Here is a 26,542-nt window from a genome sequence, read left to right on the forward strand (position 1 = left end):
TGGGCAACACAGGGACAGAGAGCACATGACTCAGGCACTAGTGAAGGCTCCTCCCACTATGCTACAGGACTTTGTAACACATGAATGTCGTCATCCTCCAAGGACATCCTGTCCTGACTCTGGGACACGACTTCAGTCAGTGTACACTTGTAAGTCCAGCAGTGTTTCTTGTCAGTCCAAAACAGTTCTCAACTCTGCTGAGATCCAACTTCTGAGTCTGTGGTAAGTGACATGATGCAGTACAACTACCGGTAAATTGTTTCTTGTTTACACCGCTTTCTTCATCCAGCGGCAGGGGGGCTCGTTGGCCCGTACCGTAACAGCTGCGATCGCTTTGACGTTTCAAAATCACTTTCATGCCTTGTTGAAGAAGTCAAGATGTCAAGCTCGACCGGTAACACTCGGAAACTTACAACAGGGACAACAGAGATACGACAGAGAGAGAGCACAGCGAACGAGCTTGTGTGTGTACAAGCGGGCGTTTGTACAGTAGGAGTCGAGCTCGGGATCGAAAGAAGCAACAGAGATAAACATAGACCAAGTCACCGTGACTGTATGTACATAGAGAGATCCACACAGAAGATGGATAGGATAGTTGTTTGTCACTGTGGTCTGTGAGCTGTCTGTGAGAGGCTGTTGAACAGTGCCGGAGAGGGATCACCAAAGCAGTAGCCACCCAGTTTACTCCAGCAGATAAGCCTATCTCAGCCTTTAAATATGACTCCACTTGTCCCCGTAGACAACTATCATCACTCCAGAAAAATGTACACATGCAAGAGTGTGATGTTGTGACAATGGTGAGATCTGACGAATGTGTTTGACTGTGTTTGTGACTGTGTGCGTGTGCGTGTGTGTCTGCCTGTGTGTGTGTGTGTGTATATGTATGTGTGCGTGCAGCTGTTCTGTCTCTCTGAGGCTCTCTCTCTCTCCTCTTCTGGGTAATTAGTGTGATTGGAGAGAGATGGGGCTGATGAGGACATTCACCGCGTTGAGTAGTCTGACTGGCGCCAACTCTTGTGAACAAGCCCACACTTACACGCACACACACGCACACACACGCGCACACACGAACACACGCACACACGCACACACGCACACACCCTTTTGTCTCCCTCACCACAGAGAACAAAACCAACCCCTCCACTGTCTAGAAGAGAGATCGTCGACAGTATCCCTGCAATGTTGTCAATTCCAGGATATTTTTGAAAGAGGTTGATTGGGCATTCAGCCATAACCTCTCCAACACAACCTTCACTTGACCCGAGTGACGGATGAAATGTAAAAACATTCAGCATTCGAAAAACAGAAAGTTTTGGTCTATTTCCATCTGTACCATTCTGGTAAATGCAATACGTACGGTGCCTAGAAGCCGGTTTTTCTAGAACCGGACTCGACTAGTGTTCCGCGAGTGGGCTTGGTTGCAGTAAAATACTCTCTCCTGGTCGCCCACTCTTGATATTAATCAGTTGCGAGGCGTGTTTCCGCTTGTGTCCTGTCTGGAGGAGAAATGGAATGTCTGAGAGAATCCTGTCCTCTGTCTACAGACTGTGTCCACAGAGGAGTAACTGTCACCACACACACACGCACGCACGCACGCACGCACTCACACACACACGGGAATATTAGTATGCCAACTCCCAACTCATAGTAATTCTATTATAATGTCAATCATTTGGGTTTGGAGAGCTGGCCATGGACGCCTGTGTAATCAGATAGAAGTTATAACTATGTTTGATGACGTACACAAGCTGCATTCTCTTTACCCTGTCTCTCCCCTCTGGCTGTATGGCACATAATATTGCTCTGCCTAAACTGAGAATAAACTCACACTCACCACGGCCCAGAGATTGGAAACAACAGGTGTTTTACCCCCTGCCCCTGTGTGGTGCCTCCTCTTTCCCTCCTCTTTCCCTCCTCTTTCCCTCCTCTCTCCCTCCTCTCTCCCTCCTCTCTCCCTCTTCTCTCCCTCCTCTCTCCCTCCTCTCTCCCTCTTCTCTCCCTCCTCTCTCCCTCCCCTCTTGTCTTTACATCATGTTGCCAAGCGTGTTACTACCAGGTTGAAAACACACCTGCAGTGGATCTGGGCTGACAGCGGGGATCATTTTCCTCTAGACAAAGTGTGTGTGTGTGTGTGTGTGTGTGTGTGTGTGTTTGAATGCCTGTTTGTGTGTGTGTGTGTGTGTGTGTGTGTGTGTGTGTGCATTGTTTATTTGTCGACATGCATGTGAATGTGAGTGTGTTTTGTTTCAGATGGGTGGGAGGGGGGGGGGCGTAGACAGGCGTAGTGCCACAGCAGGGTTGACCAGACAGACCCCTAACAGCCTCCCTCTGCTCTCACACAGACAGACTCGCCATCTAAATGCAAGGTGGAGCTGGGTGGCTGTGATGCATCCGGGGGATTTCACAAGCGCCACGGATTCTATCCACAAATAGAGAGGAGATGAAGAGGTGCTTCAAACGGAGGCAGAGATTTTAACCAGAGGGGGAGGGGGAGGGGGGGGGGGATTGAATGCCCACTGCTCCATCTATGAGATGATGGCATCGAAAAAAACCAAATTCAGCTCACTCCGTTTGGTTTTCTTTTTCGTGCAATGCATGTGCAAGTCGGTTTGTCCACCAATAAGGCAGAAGGGAACGGAGGGGCATCCCAATTGACTTAGGCCAAAAAAAAAAATATTTGAGGGGGGTGGAGACTGACAACTTCCTGTCCCCGGGGTTCACTTCCTACTCCCTCAGAATCTCAATGGAGAGATGAAACAGAGGGAGAACCGACCGAAGAACCCCCCTGCCCTCATAGACGTTACGCCACAGGAATGCAGGCACATTTTCACATCTTTACAAGGTACGAGTCGATAGCTTACAAAAGCTATCACAGGCAAAACAGTCATCCACTGACTATTCTGACTATACTGTCAATGTGAACAAAACGACCACGTCTTCAAAGCACCATTTTCTCTCGCCGTTTTGTAATCCGACCACGTCCCTCTCGTATCCTGTGTCCTCTAAAGTCAAGACTTACACCCTCTGTTCAGGATTGGGTCTGTTTTAAAAAAAATATGTTTTATTCCACAGTGAGTCTACAAGCGAAGCACACCTCTCTGTCTTGCCAGACCGTTTCACACAGTGTGTCTCCTGTGGAGAGGGTCGGCTTGTTAACCCTGGGTTTTTCACTGCAGACGGCTGAAACTGTTACTCAAGATTACAGGATTATGGTAGATGATTTTCACTGACTGACTCTTAACGCTTCCATTTCAAAATAGACCCTGTGAACTCACACATAGTCTTCATCCAGCTGGTATGGGTGGGCGTTGTACATGCCCTGGTGAATCATCAGACATGTTCAAGGTGTGTGTGTGTGTGTGTGTGTGTGTGTGTGTGTGTGTGTGTGTGGGGATATGTTTGTGTGTGTGTGTCAGTCCTGGAACCTATCCAGCTCTTATCTCTAGGCTACACTGTAGAAGGAGTGAGTCAGAGTGGTGGGTACATGTACTGTAGTACTCCTTTCTGCCCTCCAGTAAGTGTGTACTTTATATGTTGAATTAGGGCACTCGAGAAGGACGCCTCCTAAGTTACAGGCAGTAGACACGACGCCCTCGATACACATAATGGACAATGGACACAGACCGAAACGAAAGGACAAAGACCCTCTTCACACACACACACACACACACAAACACACACACGCGCATGCATGTACGCACACACACACACACACACACACACACACACACACACACACACACACACCCTATAGCAGGTGATAAGAGAGCGAGAGACAGTGTTTTGGTGAAAGCGGGTGACTCCTCTCCGCGAGGGGGGGGCTTCTACTCGCCCAGGTAGTTGCTGGAGTAGAAGCTGGACGTCTCCGACACGGTCTTGGAGACGCTGCGGGACGAAGAGCCGTTGGAGGTGAGATCCAGAGAGGAGCGGCGAGGAGCCGCCATACACACTCCTCCTCCTCCCCCCCCACCCCCACCCCCACCCCCACCCCCACCCCCACCTCTGGGTCCGGCCCTGGGGGGCTGGGGCTCGGCGTCATCCGCCCCGTGCAGCACGGTGGACACGGTGGTCTCCATGCGGCTGGCCTTGTAGACGCTGGTCTGGGTCTGCAGGTAGCGCGTGGACTTGAGCTCCAGACCCTCGTAGGAACCGCCGGGGACACAGGGACAGCAGCGGAAGGCCTGCTTAAAGCCAGCCCGGAACCTGAAGCCCGCCACGGCCACGGCCACGGCAGACAGACAAGAGCAGACAGAGTCAAAGGAGAGAGGGCAGGTAGTAAAAGATATGAAAAAAAGGGAATGGAGAAGGGCTGAGGACAAGTGGGAGAAGGTGGGAGTTTGATGGAAAACGACGAGTGGAGAGGCAGGATGTGGTCATGAATGTTAAAATTTGAGGCGAAGGCAAAGGGGGCAGAGAAGGGCACTACTGCAGAATATCTCCTGTCTAACAAGTTTCTCTAGCAGTGTGGAACTCATTTCGTACCCCAATGGCACTCAGTCCATAAAACGTGTTGTGTGAGATACTGTATGCCTCTTAGAAACAACAAATCAGAGAGCTAACAGGTGGTCTTCTGAGAAACAATTGGAGGAGTATTCATAAAACTTAATGGCTGTATTGAATTGTTTCATTTTTCAAGACTAAAAATATTCAAAGCGGTTTATTGATGCGTGAGTCATCTCCAGGATAAGGAATTAAGACTGAGTGAATAGATTTCATTTCACACTGGGTGTCATCAAGGATCTAACATTTTATAAAAATACATTTTTAAAATGTGGTCAGTTCATAACAGTGGTTAAGTTTAGTCTATCATTTGTTTGTAATCCTAAAAAAATTAGAAAATAACAGGTAACATTACATTAAGATGCCCTTAAATGTATTATTATGTTGATACATAGTAATAACTGTGGTATCAACATGTACTTACATAGTAACTACTATGTAATAACAGTCTAGAGGTAACAGTTATTACACAAGTTACATGATTAGCTACGCGCTCAATGTCAAAACTCGCAAAACTGGCACTATAACTCCAAAGTTAAAAATGGTCAAATATCACAGTGCATTTCCCTTGTGTAAGAAATGATACCGTGAGCCTGTAATTACAGTAATATTACAGTTTATTACTAGTCCTCTGAGTGTTGCGCTGCATACCACCTATGTATACAATGCCTCTGAGGTAGTGTTATATGTGGCTAGAAAAAGTGCTAAAAAGCTTAAAGGAGCTACACATGACATTTTCACTGTGCTACAACATATAACGGCCTTGAACAATCCACAGGGTATTGTGGAGTGATAGTGTTGAAAAGCAATAGCTCCCCGCCAGTGTTTTGATTGGCTATGGTATTCAGTGTATCAATTTCTCCTGGACGGTGCGGCCACTCCTGTCAAATCGTAGCTCGTTACAGAAAGTCGGCAAATCAAAACGAACAAAGCAAATATGTCGGGGACATTATCTCATTTTATGTCTGGATAGCCTATTACGTTATGGAAGCTAGCAAGTACCAACGGCGAGTACTAGAACACTAACCATACAGCTCACTGTCATTGCAATTCGGAACGTGTGGCCAAAAGGGAGCCGGATGCCATGTGCAGCTCCTTTAAAGGCAGATTGGTCTGACGGTTCGGGAAAGAGGGGCTAGCGTGTCCCTGGGTGTTCCTCACCTGTCGTTGAGACAGCAGTAGATGATGGGGTTGTACATGGTGGAGCTCATCGCCAGCCACATGATGGTCAGGTACACCTGCTGGATGAAGGTCCCGTCGAACAGGAGCGGGAAGAACTGGTACAGCAGGAAGTACACGTGGTAGGGGAGCCAGCAGATAGCGAACGTACACACCACCACGATCATCATCTTCACCACCTATACCAGCCGAGGAGAAACGCAGTACATACTGTGAAGTGAACACAGGGAGAGAGCTAGGCTGAAGGATAGAAGGTGGGAAGGAGAGAGGAGAGGAGAAAGAGAGTAGAATGAGACAAGAGAAAGACATATAATGAGAATGACCTACTGTATAGACCAGGGGTGCCCAATACGTCGATTACGATCGACCGGTCGATCGCGAGAGTAGTGCGGATCGATCACATGACATATGGCGTGATTTTTTTTTTTTTTACCACGGACATTTGTGCTTCAGCACGGTACGAGGCAATTGAGCCAGTGGGAGTGCGCCACTTGATTGACGTACAATGCGGCCGGTCTGAGATCGCTTCTCTTCTACGGGTCACGTGTCACCATGCATTCGCATGTATATATTTCGCAATATATATTTAGCATTTTTTTAATGTAGGTAGATCATTTTGACCTGGTCATTTTGAAAGTAGCTCGCAAGCCGAAAAAGTGTGGGCACCCCTGGTACAGACATATTGAACATGTAGAGGTGGGGGGGAAAGATGAAAGGAGAGGAGAAAGAGAGAGTTTGAAGGGAAAACACTGACAAACATAACACAATCGTGCTCCTCTCTTGGTAGCTTGGCCTGATGGTGACGCAAGGCAGTTTGGTGTGAAGCATGTGAGAACCGAGTGAACTTGTTGGTGTTAAAACACTTTCGTTTTAGCATTGAATTTGCCCTTTGGACCCACCCAGAGTTCCTCTAGTGCGGTAATCCTCAGTCCTGGTCCTGGAGAGCCACAATGCTGCAGGCTTTGGTCCCTCAGCAGTGACACACCTGATTCAGCTAATTTAAGGTTATGGAGTTCAGTTGGTTAGTTCAATCGGGTGTGATTGAATTGGGCTGGGACGAAAACCTGGACCCACTGTGGCTCTCCTGGACCAGGCTTAAGCATCACTCCCCGAGTGAATTCATCGTCGGGGGGTTCTACCTTGCGCTTGGCCGTCAGCTGCTCCTTGTAGCGGTCCGAGGAGTCTCCAGGGATCTCACTGGCCCACAGGGTGAGGCCCACCACCAGGTAGGCACAGCCCATCACCAACAGAGGGAGGAAGTAGATCAGGATGGGCACACACACGTGGTACCTGGAGGCCAGAGAGAGGCGGGGCAGGGGAGGGGAGAGGAGGGCAGACAGGCAGTCAGAAACCAAAGAGAGAGAGAGAGAGAGAGAGAGAGAAGACATGAGAAATCATCAACTAGGCTATGCGGAAGTCAAAAGTGGAACTATCAAGCCATGGTCATATATAATACAAACTGTGGGAGGATTGTTGTTTGTTTAACTTATATGATATTTATGTATTTGCTCAATATGTCAATGGACACCGCTCTGTGTCATTATCCCAGTGACTCATGTAGTCAATACAGGCCATTTACTTGATAAGGAATGAGAAAAAAGAAACAGAGAGGAAGTGAATGATAAGACATGGTTGGGTTGGTATGAATAAAGCCCCCCTGTATGACATTAGACACAGAATTTGTCTAATGGTAAACAAAGGTTTGATTTCGAAATAAAATCTGAAAGACTCTTGGGTTCTGCGCTAACTTCCCTATATTTCCATAGCAGAAGAAAGTAACTCCATGATTAAGCGTGCAATAAATTAAACTTGATGAGTAAATGAATTAGGAGAACGCAGACATTCAGTTCATGATTGGGTTATTAGATACGGATACACTTGCTGGTCTGTCTTCCCGTGAGCCTGGTGCGGACTTGGAGAGTGTGTGTGTGTGTGTGTGTGTGTGTGTGTGTGTGTGTGTGTATGTGTGTGTGTATGTGTGTGCGTGTCCATGTGTGTGTTTGCATGTGTGTGTGTGTGTGTGTGTGTGTGTGTGTGTGTGTGTGTGTGTGTGTGTGTGTGTGTGTGTGTGTGTGTGTGTATGCATGTGTATGAGAAATGGGAAGGCCTCTCAACTCCGGTAGTATTGCACAGGGACAATCCATTTCTCTCGCTGCAAACAGCACAGCTGAGACTCACAGACCATTTCCTTGGTAATTAACCATGATTATGATAATGAGAGTGAATGCCCAGGAGGCCACAGACACTACATGTGGTCTAAGGGTTGCAGTACCTACACAGCCAAACATCAGAGCACACATTCTCATTTGAATCCCTTTACTTGGTGAGTTTAGTGACTTGCATTTGTTTGCGCACACGTATCCACATGGATCCTCCCAAAACATATTTTTGTCATTTTGTATCTATTTCTCAACGCTAGCATGAGGTGTTTTGGTTTTGTTTTAGCAACAGAAGTTTCGTTGGGTGCGTTTGTTTTCCAATGAATCCAGTATTAATGACATTCACAGTCTGTATACTCTCTGTTACAAGTGATTAAAACAGTAACATGTTTGGGGAACTGCATGAGAGAGTAAAACACATTGATAACGGGTGGGCTCTTCAAGAAGCTTTGTTGTCAGAGGTGTGTGAAATTGGCTGTCACAGTTCCCTAATGCTCTTTCGTAGGCTCAATAAGGAGATAAAAGGGAAGCAAGCTAAATTCAAAGGAAAGCAGGTAAGCAGCACTTGTAGTTCATTTATATTCCTTAGATAATGTCTTTTATGCACCCTAGGTGCGAATAACAGCTTTGTCATATTTTCATCCTTCTCTCAACATGAAAGAATGTGAAGGCCTTCCAAATATGCAAAAAAGCACACACACAGGACAGTGTTTCCATTCTCACCTCTCCGTGACTTCTAGTCTGTCAGCAAAGCCTTTATAAGTGCTTTATTTCTCCTGCCAGGTTTTATTACTGTTGTCATAAGGGAAACTATTTTCTTGCCGTTAAAAAGCAGAACTTGTTATGGTGGTCTGACAGGATCTGACTGTGGAGAGGTCATTATCAGGGTTGCTTCACCGCCAGATAGGCAGACAGTCAACCTTTTACAACACCCAGTGGTTTTAACACTCACCAGCTCACAAGCACAAGTACATGCCAAGCACACACACACACAACAACACGTGTGTATGAGCACACCCACACACGCCATGCACACATGCCCACGCACACACACACACACAAACACACACACACACACACACACATACACACACACACACACACACACGTGCATGAGCACACCCACACACACACACGCCATGCACACATGCCCACACACACACACACACACACACACATGCCCACACACACACACACACAAAACCACACGTGCATGAGCACACCACACACACACACGCCATGCACACATGCCCACACAGACACACACACACACACACACACACACACACACAAACACACACACACACACAACATCACACACAATCTGGTGGGAGTTCTGTGGGGGAATTGATATTCTGTTTACAAAAACGAGTGTCCATCTGAAGAACTGTCAGTACTTCCAGCCGAGCCTGGTGTGGATTTTAAGGCAATTTGCAGAAATCAGTGCAGCGTTGAGGAAACTTGCCCGGAATACACAATGAGGCCGGCTGCCTGGATGCTGCTGCTCCCTCAGAGGGGCACGGAGAGAATCCTGCGGGTCGCTGAAAGAACATCCCTCCTCTGATGGATGTGGATTTGGAGGAATTGGAGGCCCATAATCTATCACCTAAACGGCCACAGGAGTGTTATCAATGACAATCCTTGTCAAATGAAGTCAAACCAGGAGGAATGATACAGAAGCCTGTGTGGTAGGCGGGGTTAGGGAATCAAAAGCCCGGACAATAATATTCGTCACCGTGTTTTTGCCACACGACATTGTCATGGAGATCTATCCACCTTTAGATCTCTCAGACTCTCTCTCTCTCTCTCTCTCTCTCTCTATCTCTCTCTTTCTCTCTCTCTCTCTCTCTCTCTCTCTGCTGTGCTACGTGTCCATTGTTGTTCTTTTGACTTTGCTGTGAGAATGCGGCCGTGACGTTGGCAAACGGAGAGACGAATGTAGCAGCAGCAGGCGGTTACGTGACACCCTACACCACACTGACTTACTGGCACAGATCAAAGGCTGCTCTTACGGCGCGGAGGGGGAACAGAGAGTGTGAGGTGTCCTTGCTTGGGATGTGTGCGTGTGTGTGTGTGTGTGTGTGTGTGCGTGCGTGTGTGTGTCGGTGTCCTTCTGGTTGTGTCCGTGCATTTCTATCCATGTGCCTTTCCGCGCGCGCGCGCGCGTGTGTGTGTGTGTCTATATGCGTACCGTCAAATAAATGTGGGAGCACCCAGTCGGTAATTGAAGCTTTGGTAACTTTGTGCCCGCTATTAATACAGTCCTCTGTTGCCTTGCTCCCTAACTAATCTCTACTGGCCAAGAGAGGGGACAGACAGAGAGGCGGTGGATGGCAGCGGGGGCACAGCCCAGAGAGCTGGGAGTGGAGGGGGCGGGCGGGGGGGGTTCTGACCCGGGGTCAGACATAATCAAATGTGTCAATGACAGCAGAGGCGGGCAGGCTGAGTTCCAACCACGCAGACGCTCTGGTTACTTAGACCAGATGTGTCAATGATTACGGTTTCATTAAAAAAGTAATATGTGCGGTGGCGATTCCGTCATGAACACGGTAATTGTCATTGTGCTATTCATAACAAATGATAGGTGATATGGAGCTCGGCTCAGGCAGAACTGGGAGATGACAATGGCATTTGACTAACACAAAGCAGCATGAACAGCCGCTGCTGATGTGCTGAGCTGAGCTGAAAGGCTTGCTGGGATCAGAACTGTGGTTTGTGTGTGTGTGTGTGTCTCTCTATGTGTGTGAGTTTATTTGTGTGTGTGCGTGTGCGTGTGTGTGTGTGAGTTTATTTGTGTGTGTGTGTGTGTGTGTGTGTGTGTGTGTGTGTCTCTGTGTGTGTGAGTTTATTTGTGTGTGTGAGTTTATTTGTGTGTGTGTGTGTGTGTGTGTGTTGATGATAGAACAAAGGAAAAGTGTGTGTGAGTTTATTTGTGTCTGTGTGTTTGTGTGTGTGTGTGTGTGTCTGTGTGTGTAAGTTTATTTGTGTGTGTGCGTGTGCATGTGTGTGTGTGTGTCTCTGTGTGTGTGAGTTTATTTGTGTGTGTGCGTGTGTGTGTGTGTGTCTCTGTGTGTGTGAGTTTATTTGTGTCTGTGTGTTTGTGTGTGTGTGTGTGTGTGTGGGTGTCTCTGTGTGTGTAAGTTTATTTGTGTGTGTGCGTGTGCGTGTGTGTGTGTGTGTGTCTGTGTGTGTGAGTTTATTTGTGTGTGTGTGTGTGTGTGTGTGTGTGTCTCTGTGTGTGTGAGTTTATTTGTGTGTGTGAGTTTATTTGTGTGTGTGTGTGTGTGTGTCTGTGTGTGTGTGTGTGTGTGTGTGTGTGAGTTTATTTGTGTGTGTGCGAGTGTGTGTGCGTGTGTGTCTCTATGTGTGCGTGTCTTTGTGTGCGTGCGTGCGTGCGTGCACATGCACGCTTGCATGTGTTATCCCTTCACCAGTTTGCCAGGGGAGATCCACAGACAAACAAAGACATTACTGGGCACAGGGGTGGCCAGCACTTTCCCAATGTGTAGATAAATGGCCCTTTACTGATACCAGATTCGTCCCTTGTTTTTCTAACCCCGGGCAAAAACCAATCCAGTAGTCTGTCTGTCCCAGCGTTAGGTCTCCAGTGTGTGGCCGATGGAGACTTTACACCACCAATAACACTGCCATATATCTTCACAACTTTTCCTTTGTTCTATCATCAAGTGCAGACAACTCAGGCGAGTGTTAAGAAGCAGTGACAGCTTTGGTATTCCCATAGCACAAATACAGCATTAATAAAGGGGTGTGAAATATGATCATTATCCCTATATACGGTGCCTTTGGAAAGTATTCAGACCCCTTCACTTTTTCCACATTTTGTTGTGTTAGAGACTCAATTTAAAATGGATTAAATTAAAAGAATTTGCCATCAATCCACACACAATACCTCAGAATGACAAAGCGAAAACACAGTTTTAGAAATGTCAGTACATTTATTAAAATTGAAATACAGAAATACCTCATGTACATTAAGTATTCAGACCCTTTGCTATGACAACCTGATCCACACAGCGTGTAATTGATTCCTATGCAAATCAGAGACCCTATAAAAACAAATATATTAATTCCAAAATGACATGAACTATTATCCTTGCATTCAATTTTAATACATTTACTGAGATTTCTAAAAACCTGTTTTCGCTTTGTCATCCTGGGCTATATTGACATTGGCAGGATAAGAATAACACAGTAATCCTTTGGTTCTATTTTCGTAACAGAGTAAGGCAGAGTGTGATGTAGAGGAAAGGTGAATCGCAGCTACCAGACATGGCGTCACTTTGCTGCTACATGTGAGGAAGAACTGTGAGAAACCGCTAAAGATACAGATGGAAGAGAAGACAACGGAGGTGAGAGGATGGGGGGAACAGAGAGAAGGATGGGAGGAGAGAGTTGTGAAAGGAAGGAAGAGCTGACTTCGACTTCCATTGAAGTTTTATCACTATTCTTCAGCATGGATGTGTTCTGTTCATGCAGTCTCTGGCTAGACTTACTTACCTACACACACACACACACACACACACACACACACACACACACACACACACATACACACACACACACACACACACACAGTTCTGACCTATTCACCTCATATTGTAGGATGAGGGGTGCTGCTGACTTACAAAGTTACACTCAATTACGGTAAACAATACTCTTCTACCGGCGTTAAGCAAAGCTCCTTGAGGTTAGCCGCAAGCTATGCAGCCTATACACATCCACTTTTAGTCCCCCGGGGCTCTCTTACTGAGAATATGAAATCGGGTCTGTGTATTGACTGTTGAGAGATAATGGAGAGGGTTTTTATTTAAATGAATGCTTAACCAAACTTGCTCTTGGGTGTAACGCAATTAGCGAAACTTTGGAATCAATAGGGAGAATAAATAAAAGCTGCTCTCCGTAAGGCATGGAATAGTAAACAGCTCCTTGCTTTTTTTTTATTTATCTGCTCTGCTGAGAAGACTTGTAGAACTGAACCCAGGGAGGTTGGGGCATAATTGTCTGGTGCGGTCATGGGCTCGTACGGATTATCATTAAATGATAATCCGTAATTTCAAGTCAAAGTCTGCCTCCATAAATGTTAGAGAGGCAAGGACTTCTCTCCCTATCACTGTCCTTTATGCACTGATAAGAGGCTAGCTGTGTTTCTTTGTCCCATCATCCCAAGAAATACAAAGAAACAATACTTCTTTGTTTTATGGTTTCATTGATTTAACACCAACATCCCCCTAATGAGATTGCTGCTCTCAATTCAAATAATTATTCACAGCGTATGTGAGAAAAGAAGGTACTGGGATTGCTTCAGGTATATCAAACATCCAACAGGTGCTCTGGGGGTGTCTGGGGAACGTACTGTGAATAAACAGGAACAATGATCCACAACAGGGTAGTTGTGTGGAATAAAAAATCCAGATCCTGGCACTGGTGTGAATTTCAATTATAAAAAGGTCTTGAGTGTGCGTAGAACATTAGGGCTCCAATCAGTCTGAGCAAAAAGGGCATACGATAGCACGATTTTAATTGTACCTTTAATTCTGTCTGTTTTTGAGAGAATGGTGATTATTCAACCAGAGTTTTCCTAAACAGTCGGAAAATGCATCTCACATCATAGAAACACTAGTTTCAGTATTTTAAACTTCCGTTGGATTATGTGTCATCGCACCTATTAGTAATATAATGTAATATACAGTGCCTTCGGAAAGTATTCAGACCCCTTCAATTTTTCCACATTTAGTTTGTAATGACAACCTGATCTACACAGTGTGTAATTGATTCCTATGCAAATCAGAGACCCTATAAATCAGAGACCCTATTAAAACAAAGATATTAATTCCAAAATTACACAAACTATTATCCTTGCATTAAGATGGACTCAATTCAACTTACTGAGTGATTTTTTTTATGACATTTTTGCATTTTAGCTCATTTTAAGAGTGTCATAGCAAAGGGTCTGAATACTTATGTACATGAGGTAGTTCTGTATTTCAATTTTAAGAAATTTACTGAAATTTAAAAAAAAATGGTTTTCGCTTTGTCATTCTGGGGTATTGTGTGTGGATTGATGGCAAATTCTTTTAATTTAATCCATTTTAAATTGAGTATATAACACAACAAAATGTGGAAAAAGTGAAGGGGTCTGAATACTTTCCGAAGGCGCTGAAGAATTACAGGCGACGGGTAGCCTAGAGGTTAGAGAGGCCGGCCAGCAGGTCGCTGGTTTGATCCCCACCCCAGAAGGGAGCCGGATGTGAGCTGGTGACTGGAAGGTTGCTGGCATCATATCTAAGGTGCTTACCACTGCCGTTGTGCCCTTGAGCAAGGCACTTAACCCCTAACTGCTCCAGGGACGCCGAATATGGCTGACCCTGTGCCCAGAGCTCTGTTCTCCCTTGGGGGTGTGCACGTGTGTTGTCTCGGAGGGGGGGGGGTGCAGTGCGTGCGTGTGTGTGTGTTGTATCGGGGTGTGCAAAAACAACCACATTCCAACAATTGATGAGAACTGATTTCATGACTTTCTAATGATGAAGATGGCCAATGTGGCTCACTTTTTGGCACTGATGCATATTCGAAGCCCATAGAATAGAAACTCACAACTTTTTGAAGTCGCAGTCTTCAGGCCAGTTGATGTAGCAGATGACTCGTCCAGGCATCTGTTCTGTGTCAGAGTAGAAGTACTGAGGGAAAGCCAGCAGCAGCGCCAGGACCCAGATCACTCCGATGATCACCTTGGTCTGTGTGGAGGACATTCGCTGCTGCAGGGGGTGGATGATGGCCACATACCTGGGGGAGAGACATGTTGTTGACACTCAAGCTGCCTGCTCTTTGATGCATAAGAGGGCCTTCTGAAGATGTAAGATCTATTCACCCACTGGCAAGTAAATACTATGGATGTGCAGTGCTGTGGGAAAAATGTAAACACACATACACACAGAATTGTGTGAATGCACCAATGCACACACACGCACACACGCACACATGATTTCAGGCAGGCGCATGCATGCAGAAACATACACACACACACACAAACAAACACAAACTATCGATACAAATCCATTCCCACTGTTCTGAGCTCCAGGGTCTTTTAAGAGGTGCAATCTGTAATTTAAACAACAACAAAGCAGGTTCCCCACCACTTTTATGGTAAACGGCTGAGGGATGTAACCATTCTCAATTTCATAGTTATGGATGCAAGGACTGACCATCCATGAGATCAAAATGATTTTAACCATGTTTTTTTAAGCTAAATTGTAAACAGTTTTTACAAACAGTAGAGTAAAACAAGCTTCTATTTTGGGTTATTATGGGGTAAGACAGTTGAACTGAGCTCCTGAGTTATATTCTTCAAGAAGCAATGGCTATATATCATTAATTTAAAAGTCCAAAAATGGATGTACCAATTACATTCTCGCAATGTGCATGTTAAATTCTCTTCACCACCTCATCTTATTTTAAAAATCTGCTACCCTTGACAGAGTAAAACCTCATCCTCATCTTCTGAACACATTTTTTCACATAAAAAGAAAATCATATGACTCCTTTAAAACACACCAAAATACTAAATCAAACAGTCAGTACATCAGGCAGTCTGAATAAAAGGAGGTCCTTAGCAGGCATGTCAAACTATTTAGTTGCCATCTCCATTTTAGAGTGATCATCTCTCTGGATGATAATCACACACATCATTTCAGCAGGAGCAGCGGACGGAGTGCAGATCTCTTACTATATTCCGTTCCATCAATACTGTGTATGTTTCACTGTGTGGAGTCAAAACCAAGTCTTCTAATCAACGGCTTCATCCACGCTAATGACCCAATTCAATCTCTTAATTAGACATTCTCTCTCTAATTATCTGGGGGAAAAAGAGACCTTTGATTGAATTGCTACCTGTAGTGATACTGTATATACACAGTTATCAGATCAGAACCTATCCTATCTGGATAAGTGGCATGTTGGCACGATAAAGGCTTTTCGACTTTTTTCCACCAAATCGAGTGGCCAGCTTGTTTTCTTTTTACCACTGCCTTACGAATGCAGACCTGTTTACCAGACACCAAACACACCAATGTTTTTTCTCTTTAGGTTTCTCATTATCCCCCCCCACCCACCCCACCCCCCCCCCCCACCCACCCACCCACCCCATGCTATTCACGCTTATGATTCATGTTGTTTTCTGCCCGACCATAATTTCCTCCATTTCCTGTACTATTCCTTCTCTACCTGGTGTGCCTCAATATATCTCTAGGCTACGTTAAGATTATTCCTGAGAGGCTTCTGTCTCCGAATGAAAGCTACGAACGAATGAGTGACATACAGATCCAATAATCCAGGCAATAACATACCGAGCAAACAGCCAAAGCCAAAGAATCCAATTAGGACGGCGTGAGGATGCACTGCTGGCTGCAGTCTCGCCGAGAACTGGAAGCCTTGGAGGTCTACAGCTACGGCTCAGGTGACAAGTGCAATTCCGAACCTTCTAGCATTTGCTATGCTTTTGTTCCGCATCCTGTTAAGAGTGTTAAATCCTGTAATTTGATCAGGAAACAGTTTTCGCCGTTTATTGTGCTCTCGGGGGGGCCTTGTTGTTTTGCTGAAGATTACATAAAATCCCCATCAACAGATGGGAGGAGACGGGGCCGGTGGTGACTGGGTGCAGAGGAAATGCTGATTGATGGGATTGTTTCTATTCCCGGCCACAGGCGTCACTCCTACGGTCAGCAGTTTGCCTGTCAGTGGCCAAAACTAATGTTCCCCTCGGTCTAAAGGACGACATGTATGCAAAACCAACATTCACACACTAGCGTGTGTGTGTGTGTGTGTGTTTGTGTGTGTGTGTGTGTGTGTGTGTGCGTGCCTGTGTGTGGGGGGACAGATTAGTTATACAGTAGGTTTAATCAATCTGCTCAATATGGATGTGTGTGTGTTGCTGTGTTTGCAGTTCTGTTTTGGGTGAAAGGTGAGAGACAGAGTGGGTGGTTGGTGTGGCTTATGATGACATATTGCAAACAAATCAAAAGTGGACAGGTGAAGATGGGACAGACACCGAGATCGATTGATGCGACGTCCCTTGAGGTATGAGGTAGGGAAGAGGGGGAAATTAAATGGAGGTACAGGTGAAGAAGGATGGGCACTGCTTCAGACTGCTACGTTAAGATGTCATTAAATATTCTCTGCACTGCACCAGCCCAACACTGCCAAGCATGGGTCTCTGCGTTGGCTTAGGGAGGGGGGGGTGACAGGTTTGGCGCTGGCTGGGAAAGTGAACAATATTGCATGGTGGTTCGGAGAAATGGGGGTGATGACTCAACAGATGCTGGGTCTCACAGAGTGGGAATTAGCCGGGTTAGCTGAGATGCTCACCAGAATCACTTGCCACGTTTATATGGAGCATTAGAGAGCGTACACTATAACTAGAATAAATGGATGCATACGTTCATCTTCAACGTCAATTAAGACATGAACACCTGCTAGTGGTATTCATTTCGTCCATATTGTCAGTACTCCAATTATATATCGGTTCACCAATTATATCCCTCAGTTCTTGGATATTTTAAATGAAAACTAGACCTTATATCACATATACAAGATCACTGGCTCTTAGGAAATGCAGCGGTTTGATAATGAATATAAGAAAGAGGAATAGCTTCACCCCTGTGTATTTTATACACCACCCAAAAAACTATTTGCAAAGGGTCAACGCAGAGCTTTGTTGTTACAGGTAGTTCATAAAAAACGAACACATGTTATCTCCAACTAATTATCCATGTCTTGATAAGAATCTGGGTACAAGCAGAACTGTGAAGGGTTTGGGTCCCACTCTCTGTATGGCCTTTCACTGTCCTGCTGTGCTGGCGGCATCTAGCTCTCAAGGGTAATTGCATTTTAAAATACTGCAAAAGGTCAAGTTCATGCCTCGAGATAATGCAGAGGAATTACAGACTATTACCACCACTCCGGCACCAAGTGAGAAGATAATAGGACAAATCAGACAGCATTCACATAAAATGTTTTTTTATCTCATCGGAAAAAGGTTAATGGGAGGTTAATGTCTGTGAAAAACAAAACCTGTAGACAAACACACACCCACACGATCGCACACACACACCCCCGCCCCACACACACACACACACATGCGCACACAAACATACACATACACACACACACACACACACACACACAAACATACACACACATGTGCACACACACACACACACACACACACACACACACACACACACACACACACACACACACACACACAGTGGAAGTGCTTACACACCTGATTTCTGTTCAGCATCATGGGGGAATGCAGCTATCAGAATGATGAATATGCTGGTTGGGTTGACAAATGACTACTGCTTGCACCAGGCAAGATAAGCAACACCCGATAAGGAACCATGTCTGAACACACTAACACTAACCACTTATAGCCTTAACATCGACTTAAGCCTTACTCTAGTCAAAAGGTCCTCAACATAGTCTCCAAATTATTATGTTCTGGGGGATTGTTTCCGCAGACCAGGAAATACGGTCTGGGGGATAGTATTAACTGGCTATACCAGCGTTTGACCACCTGTTTTGACGTAAGTACATCAAAAACATAAGATACATTGTGTAAGAGTTAGGATACATAGTGTCACCAGCGTGATTCTTACCACCAGCAAGGTTTGGGTTACAAGTTCTGCCTTCCGTATTTACCTGCCAGTATAGCTAGATAATACGACCACACAGATCACATTTTTTGGTCTGCAGAAACGATCCCCCCGAACGTAATCATTTGGAGACTGGGTTGAAAGTCCTATAGGATTGTGTGTCACCTCCATCAAAATCCTGTTGGACACATTTTTTTCTATTGAAAATCCTATTAAATCCTATAGGAGTAAACCCCCTCTCACATCTCTATGAGAATCCTGTTGGGGGGGGGGGGGGTTCCTAGTGGAAATCAAAAGTAATCCTCTTGGATCTGCTAGAATTCCAATCAGAATCCAATTAGAACAGCTTTTAGAGTATCGAGGAGCTCACGTACTTCCCTTGTCCACTTTCAAATTCCTCACATACCAGCAAGAAGTGATTCAATTTGAAATCTGTAATGACCTCTAACCTTAGTGTGTCAACATATACATAAATAAATAGAGGGGCAGCTAAAAAATTAAGCTAGGCTTACAGTTCATTGCTGCCTCAAATAATTAGTATTATCAATATTAAAGTGTGTTATATAGCTAGATAAATATGGCCTGGCTATCGATATTGATTATGATGGTATCAATATCCCTAAGAGGACTCATTAATGCGGTCTTGTTTTCCATTAACAATAACCAACAATAATCAAATCTTGCTTTTGACAACCCATAATATGTCACATATTTTTTTTTCAAAATATATATTTAATGTCCAGGGTTAATACACCATAAGTGCAACGTCCTGCCCTGTTCCTTAGTTTATGTTTGTCTTTGTTTCATGTTATTTAATTGATTGTTTCCTGTTTATTTTTGTGTTCCTCACCTTGTCTCTCGTTTCAGACACTTCACCACCTGCCCTTATGTGTTTCACACCTGTGTGATTGTCTACCCTGCCCTGATTGGCTGCACCTGTTCCTCATCATCCATCCCTGTCTATTTAGTCTGTGTGTTCCCCTGTCTCTGTGCCAGTTTGTCTTTGTACCTTCGTGTCATACGTCCCAGCATTTCCTTGTGATAAGTCGTCCTGGTTTTTGATCTCCGAGTGTTTCTGACCATTTTTGCCTACCCCTTATTGGATTATCTGCCTGCCTTTTTTGAGCTGTCTACCTGTGTACCGAACCCTGCTTTGCCTTTCCCCTTCCTGGATTATCTGCCTACCCATTGACTGCCTACCTGTGTACCGAACCTTTTTGAAAGTAAAGACTTTTCTATTGGATTTAAGTTTTGTCTCCGAGTCGTGCATTTGAGTCCTCTGTCTAAGTACAACAGTCATTACAGTAAGGTTATCTACTGTTCAATAAACAGAAATGTAATGATACATTGCTAGACAACCTCATTAGGAAAAAAACTAACAAAAAAACTAATTTTTCCTTCTTCTAGCATTGAGCCTATGGCCCCTGGTCCGAGCATTGATTACGTTATCTTATGATGACTGATGGATAGATGATTCACTTACTTAAACAAATGTATTTGTTGTAAGTCGCTTTGGATAAAGGCGTCTGCTAAATGCCATACATGTAAATTAGAAAAGCAACAATATTTAAAAAGGCTTAATCATAAATATGACGCTGGCTGACATCTCAAAACTTCAGCCATTGGGCGAGCAACATACTGGCAAGTGAAGTGAGATAGCTACTGTGTTAATACACCACTTCCACCCGGTAGCCTATGATGTAATGCTGGATATATTACCAGAGAACCGATACCAAAAAGGACTGAGGTATTATGGTTCATTTTGAACAACACAAACGGCATGAATGTCCCAAGTCTATGGGTATCTCCGCAGGCAGTGAGCGTCGAAATTTGGACAGTCATGACGACCAGAAAAAGTTGCTAGAGCTAACTGAACTTACCTACTATCACCGGCATTGGAGGACGTATTATGTCATCATTGGCAGTTTTATGGATTATTTTGACACAACATGCATGACTATGGCAGAGGAGTATGATGGGGATGCATCAAAGCTTGGACAAAAGGCCAGCACTGGCCGCAGTGGTAAGCCTAACCGTTAAACACCACACCTGAATGAATGGGTTACCTTAACGGCAAATGTTTCTCTCCAGTGGATGGCTATAGCGGGCTAGATTTCTTGCTTATAGCTCTATCAGGCATAATGTGTGGTGATCCGAGCAAAGGCAGCCCTTACAGCAATGTCATGATTATCTGTCTAATCTTCTATCTTCTTCACACATCATTAGCTATGTTGTTATCAGTACTATGCAAAAGCAAAATCTATGATAATATAGCTAGCTTGCAATATCTACATAGCATATAGTAAGGGCAAATCAAAGTTTCTAGTACTGTATTTGTAGTACATCAAACAGTTTTAATCACAGGCAAAACATTGTATTTACAACATATTTGTCTAATTAATTTAACCTCAGTAAATGTAGCCAACTCTGATCCAGCCATCCAGTTCCTTTGCCAGCTACAACTGTATATAAAACAATAACATATATATTGTTTTAACGTCTATTGTTGTAGCATCTATACATACATAATTTCTGAAATTGTGCATACAAATATTTTTGAACCATTACTGAACCAAATACCTAATTTAAAAAATGTTCTCACTTAAATTTGTGAAACCATAGTTTGTGAAGAAAAAATCTCTCTCTTCTACCTCTTGTGTGCAAATTGCAATGATCACTGAGAATGGAAAGTATGGGAACGTACGCTGGCTACCATGCTTCTTTAGTTCTACCTCCCAAGTACGCCAGTAGAACTCAACAAGTATGTACTTGACATTTAACAGACTTGAGTTTGGAACGGCACTTGATCACACTTGATCACATACTCTAGGTAGAGAATGCAAGAATGCATTTTGGAACCCAGCCAGTATATACATTAAGTAGACAGGAAGCAGCATGAATATTCGAACACAGCCTGCGTGCACAGCTGTTCATGTGTTCCGTGATAAACGACTGTTAGCATGGCCGTTTGAAACATCCACAGTCCGTCCACACTTGCTAAAAACCAAACACCGACATATGACCAATGACATCATCTCTGGAGAGATTCTCCCTTAAATGGTAAACGTTTACGGTAACATGCACATTTGTTTAATTTTGCAATGACTGCCTTTGAGAAACGGTGGCACTAATCGCACTATTCAATTTCAAGTTATGCAGAAGATGCAGGGTGGTAAGTAGCTGGCTAAGTTAGGTTTTCATTTTTTAACCAGCTAGCTATAAGTAAGCAAGCGTTTTGATATCATTAGCTATTATGATAATGTCAGTAACCTTGTAATATAGATACACACACTGACATTAATGAAGCTGTAGCTAGAGAATGCATAGTAAGCTGCAGCAGACCATTAACCTCCAGAGGGGTTTGAAACAGAGAGACTCATCAAGTGATTACCTCCAGTTTACCACTAAATTACTAGTGTGGAATTTGTTGGTCTTGGTCTCCTACTCTCTCTTTCTCTCTCTCAGTGGACAAGGTGGCAGGGCAGTTCTGTGTAAAAGGACCCATCAAACCTCATAAATGTTCAAGAATAGACACCGGTCAGCTAATATCAACAGTTATATTTTGTTTGGAAGAAATTGTTTGGCTTCTGTAAGTTTAAGAATCATTGCCCAGTCTCTGGGTCATTCTGTTACCAAAAACCCACATAAGATACTTAAATTTCTCTGGCTCATGAAGAACAAGGATAATTAAAGTTAACAAAAAGTAAGAAGTATAGCTAAACCTACCAAATACTTGTAGTGTTTTTACTGATATATTTAGTTTATGAATAAATAAGTGATTTTAACTTAAATCAGTAACATATCCAAATCAAATCTGTAACAAAATTACATAAATTGAACTGGCTACATTCAGTTGTACAGGTTGTACAGAACCAAAAAGTGTTCTTCGGATCTCCTTGTGGGAGAACCCTTTTGGGTTCCATGTAGAACCCATTTGGGTTCTATGTACATGGAACTTAAAACGGTTCCAAAAGGGTTCTGAAAGGGTTATTTCACATGGACTGCCTAAGAATAGTGGGAAATCATCCTCACCAAGCACTCATCTCATGCTCCAATAAATGGAGACTTCATTGCTGTTGAGTACAGTGGGGAAAACAAAGCCAGCAAATTACACAAATATGGAGCGCAAGTCACTTACATTGAGAATGATGACATACACCACTTGCACCCGGTAGCCTATGTAACGCATACTTCTTCAAAAAAGACATCAAGGGATTTGTCTTTATCATGAAAGAGTGCACTGACACATATGGTGTGGTGTCTTCCAGACATTCTTAGGATCCTTCCCACACCGGTTGCCGACAATAAATAACTTTTTAATTTTAGTCATCTCTGAGGCAAACTAGGAGCAGATTGGGTGTTTCCACATGACATAGGCCTACCTGTTTTTTTGGTGTAGGCTATTTTCTTTTTTGACGAAAAAAACGAAAACCACAATGTCATTGATTTAAATCACATTAAAGAGTTTCAAATGCAGATTTATGTTTCTTGTGTTTTGTGAGATTCCCTTTTTAATGTTATATCTAAGTTGATAATGTAATACATTATTACCTTAATTAATGAGAGTGTTGTAAGATTTAGACTGACATGTGAATCAGGCCAACTATTTGGAATTGGTTTTCACAACACCCAGTGATGGTGAGTGATCAAGTTAAGTGTGACAAGAACTATCAAACCAATTAACATGGTTGGTATGACATGAAGATCTTAATGCTTCATATACTGCTTCAGACTGGGTGACAGATCAAAGGGTAAGACACTACAAGACCTGATGAAAACTCAGCTTGACTCAGACCACAAGGCTGGACCCAGAGGATGGACTTCCTCTGCTGCCTGATACACCAAGTTAAAAGATTCCTTGAACACAGAAGTTGTTTCTGTCCTTTGTTTTGTTTCCCTATTTTATTTTTTTACTGTTTATATTGTTTAGTATTGTTCTTATTTTAAAGAACCTTGATACATTCATCTCTGTAAAAAGCGCTATACAAATACATTTGATTGATTGATTGATTGATTGATTGATGGAGGTACAGAGTGGCATTGAAATGTTGCATTTTTGTAGGGGACCCATGCAGTCATTCTGTTACCATCCACTTCACTTACTGTAGCTCAACAACCAAAGGAGTGTGTGTGTTGGGGGGGGGGGGGATGTTGTAACTCCATATGTTAAGCAGCCAGGTTAACAGTGTATAGCCAAGTGTTAAGGATAAATCCATTGGAATGTGTAAAAATCCTATAGAAAACCCATTGAAGTCCTATAGGATCCTATAGGATAAAAAAATTAAATTACAATCCAATAGAAAATCCTACTAGGTTTTTAATCAGTCCGATTTCACTCCTATAGGATCCCAATACAAATAAATAAATCATAATAATCCTGTTAGATTTTGTAGTCTAACCTATCCTATAGGATCAAATCCAATAGGAATAGGATACGTTCCAAAATCAAACTGATTTTAAAAAATATATATATATTTGAATCCTGTAGGAGTTTTTGACTAAGACACACTAGGTGGTCCTCTGTGGCTCAGTTGGTAGAGCATGGCGCTAACAACGCTTAGGTTGTGGGTTTAATTCTCACTGGGACCATATATACTGAAATGTATGCACTCACTGCAATGTAAGTCGCTTTGGATAAAAGCGTCAGCTAAATGGCATATATTATATTACATACACAATAGGCTACTGTCGACATGTCACACTTACAGCATTGCTAATAGATCATACAATACGACACACATGGTGTGAGAGATGTATACAGTGGGTTCCAGCATGATTTTTCAAATGGTGCTATAGCAATTAGTATTGATTGATTAATTGGTTTATTTATTTGATGAGAGAGGATGCAGCATCATCTCAACGGCACCTATGATTTCCAATATACATTGAGGTGGCCATGCATGCACGTACCTGTCCAGAGCTATTGCAGTCATTGAGTAGATACTGGCGAAGACAGCAGCGATGGGAAAGAAGTTGTGAAAACGGCAGTACTCCCGTCCAAAGTACCATTCATTGTGCATGGCATACGCGAAGTTGATAACGGTATTGAAAGCAGACATAGACGCTTCAGCGAATGCCAAGTTCAACAGGAAATAGTTGGTCACAGTTCTCATTCGTTTGTGCGCCATGATTATCCATATCACTATAATGTTTCCCACAATAGACACAACAACTATGCAACTATAAGCGATCGCCCATAGAGCAATTCTCCAAACTGGTTGCACAAACAGGTTGTATGTGACTTCAGAAGAATTAGTCCAATTGCTTGGTAAGTCAGTCGTGTTGAATAAGGGATCCATTTTTGATGTACCTGTGCTAACAATATCAGAGTTTCTACAATACCATTCAAATGAACACTTCAGCAATTTACTGACTGCGAAAATATTTGGAAATCATTATGAAGAGTGCACGAATTAAACAACTTCGTCCATCCGCGTAATTCTTATGCAGAGAATGGTAACGTGGAATGACCAGTTGAAGACGCTCCAGTCTGAAGAACTCACTCCCAGCAATTAGAGAAGAGCCCGGAGGTATTTAAACTGGTAATTGGTTAAGAAAATTAATGTGTATTCAACTTGACTCCACTGCGCGTAAAATTGAGGTTGTCCATTGTGCACGGAGCTCCACGCTGCGCAGCATAGCCTATAAGGACACGGGAATCGTAGTGAGCGATGGAGCTGTTCCCAGACCTCTCTCATGCGCTGTAGCCTATTCTCGCCTGCACTCTTGCTCGATGTCCCCTCCTCACACTACTCACATTCAACTGAGCGCCAGAGCGCAAAGCTGATGGCGCGTGCCAACGCGCACGAGATCGAGAGCGCGCATATGCGAATCAAATGTGTAAATCTGCCTTTGTGAGTGAGTGGGGGCTAGTTAGAAGAGCGGTCCATGATAAACCATTCATTCAGCAAGCCCAGCATCAACTTTAGGAGTTTTATTCGAAAACAATTGTGGTTTGGTACTGTGGTGTTTTAACCTATTGCACTGAAGTAAGTCACCCAAGTGAGTGTATTTTCCCATGCTCACTGACATAATTGGAGACAGGACATGGGAACAAGAAAAGAGAGGGAAGAGGGGCACATTTACCTGCCAGATTAGAGGAAAGAGACAGACAGACTGCCAAGGAATTTCCCCTCTGGAAATTACATACCTAACCCTAATCCTGATGGGCTTCCAAAAGTGACAATCCTGTACGCCTAAATTATCTCATGGCAAGCATAATTTCAATTCCATTTCCAAAACCCAAGACCTCACTGCCCCCCTCTTGTGGTAGTTTATGCCTCAAAAGCTCTACAATGCTCTGTACGACATCAATTGCTAAGTACAAGAAATGGATGTTGGAGCTATGAATAGGCTGACAGATGATCAGTCACAGTACTTGATAGAGATGGAGACAGCACAGTGGAGAATGCAGAATGTAGACTGTTAGAGAGAGCACCACCTGTCAGCAGATGACAGATAAAGGAAGTCTTCATCTGGAGACGTACTCCACATGCATATCTGCAGTGTCCAGTCTATCCATCTGTACCGGCTAATATGATATGTCTGGAAAAAAACAAATCAGGGTTTTGAGAAGGGAGAAAATATGTCTCCTGGGGAGGGTCTTCTTCAGACAGACACTTTCCTGACACATTATGAGTGGGTAGGTGGGGTTCAGAATGGAGGAATCAGAGGAATACCTGATTTGCTGCTTGTGCACATTCCAGTCAGATGTTGTTGAGCCAGATGTTGAACAGACAGTTAGCTGGGGGGGGGGGGGGGGGGTGACATGTCTGATTTGGGAGATTATGCAGTGTCACAATGGCAGGCCTGTTCCTCACATTGCAGAAAGGAGAGAGCCCGAAATGAGAGGTCACACTTCGTCACGCTGGCCAAGTCCTCTTTTAGGTATCACAGTCATTCAATTTAAGTTGACTTTTTAAGGCAAAGGTGTCATCACTGGAAGTCGCAGTCCCTGTCTTTGTCTGTGTTGTTTTGCGTGGCTGAATGCATTGAAAGCCTGCATGCTATTTAGTTTTGGCCGCTCTTCCTGCT

General features: G+C 43.9%; 1 protein-coding gene across 1 annotated transcript; it reads right to left on the minus strand.

Annotated features, from left to right (window-relative positions):
- Positions 1-3,824: 3,824 nt before the first annotated feature.
- Positions 3,825-24,807, minus strand: tacr1a (tachykinin receptor 1a; the record flags this gene model as incomplete). Its single annotated transcript, XM_083673051.1, has 5 exons — positions 3,825-4,203; positions 5,662-5,858; positions 6,819-6,969; positions 14,451-14,639; positions 24,419-24,807. The coding sequence occupies 5 exons, from the start codon at positions 24,805-24,807 to the stop codon at positions 3,825-3,827; spliced, it is 1,305 nt and encodes a 434-aa protein (XP_083529177.1).
- Between the last annotated feature and the right edge of the window lie 1,735 nt (positions 24,808-26,542).

The sequence above is a fragment of the Argentina silus genome (assembly GCF_951799395.1).
Source record: "Argentina silus genome assembly, chromosome: 7".
NCBI classification, from domain to species: Eukaryota; Metazoa; Chordata; class Actinopteri; order Argentiniformes; family Argentinidae; genus Argentina; species Argentina silus.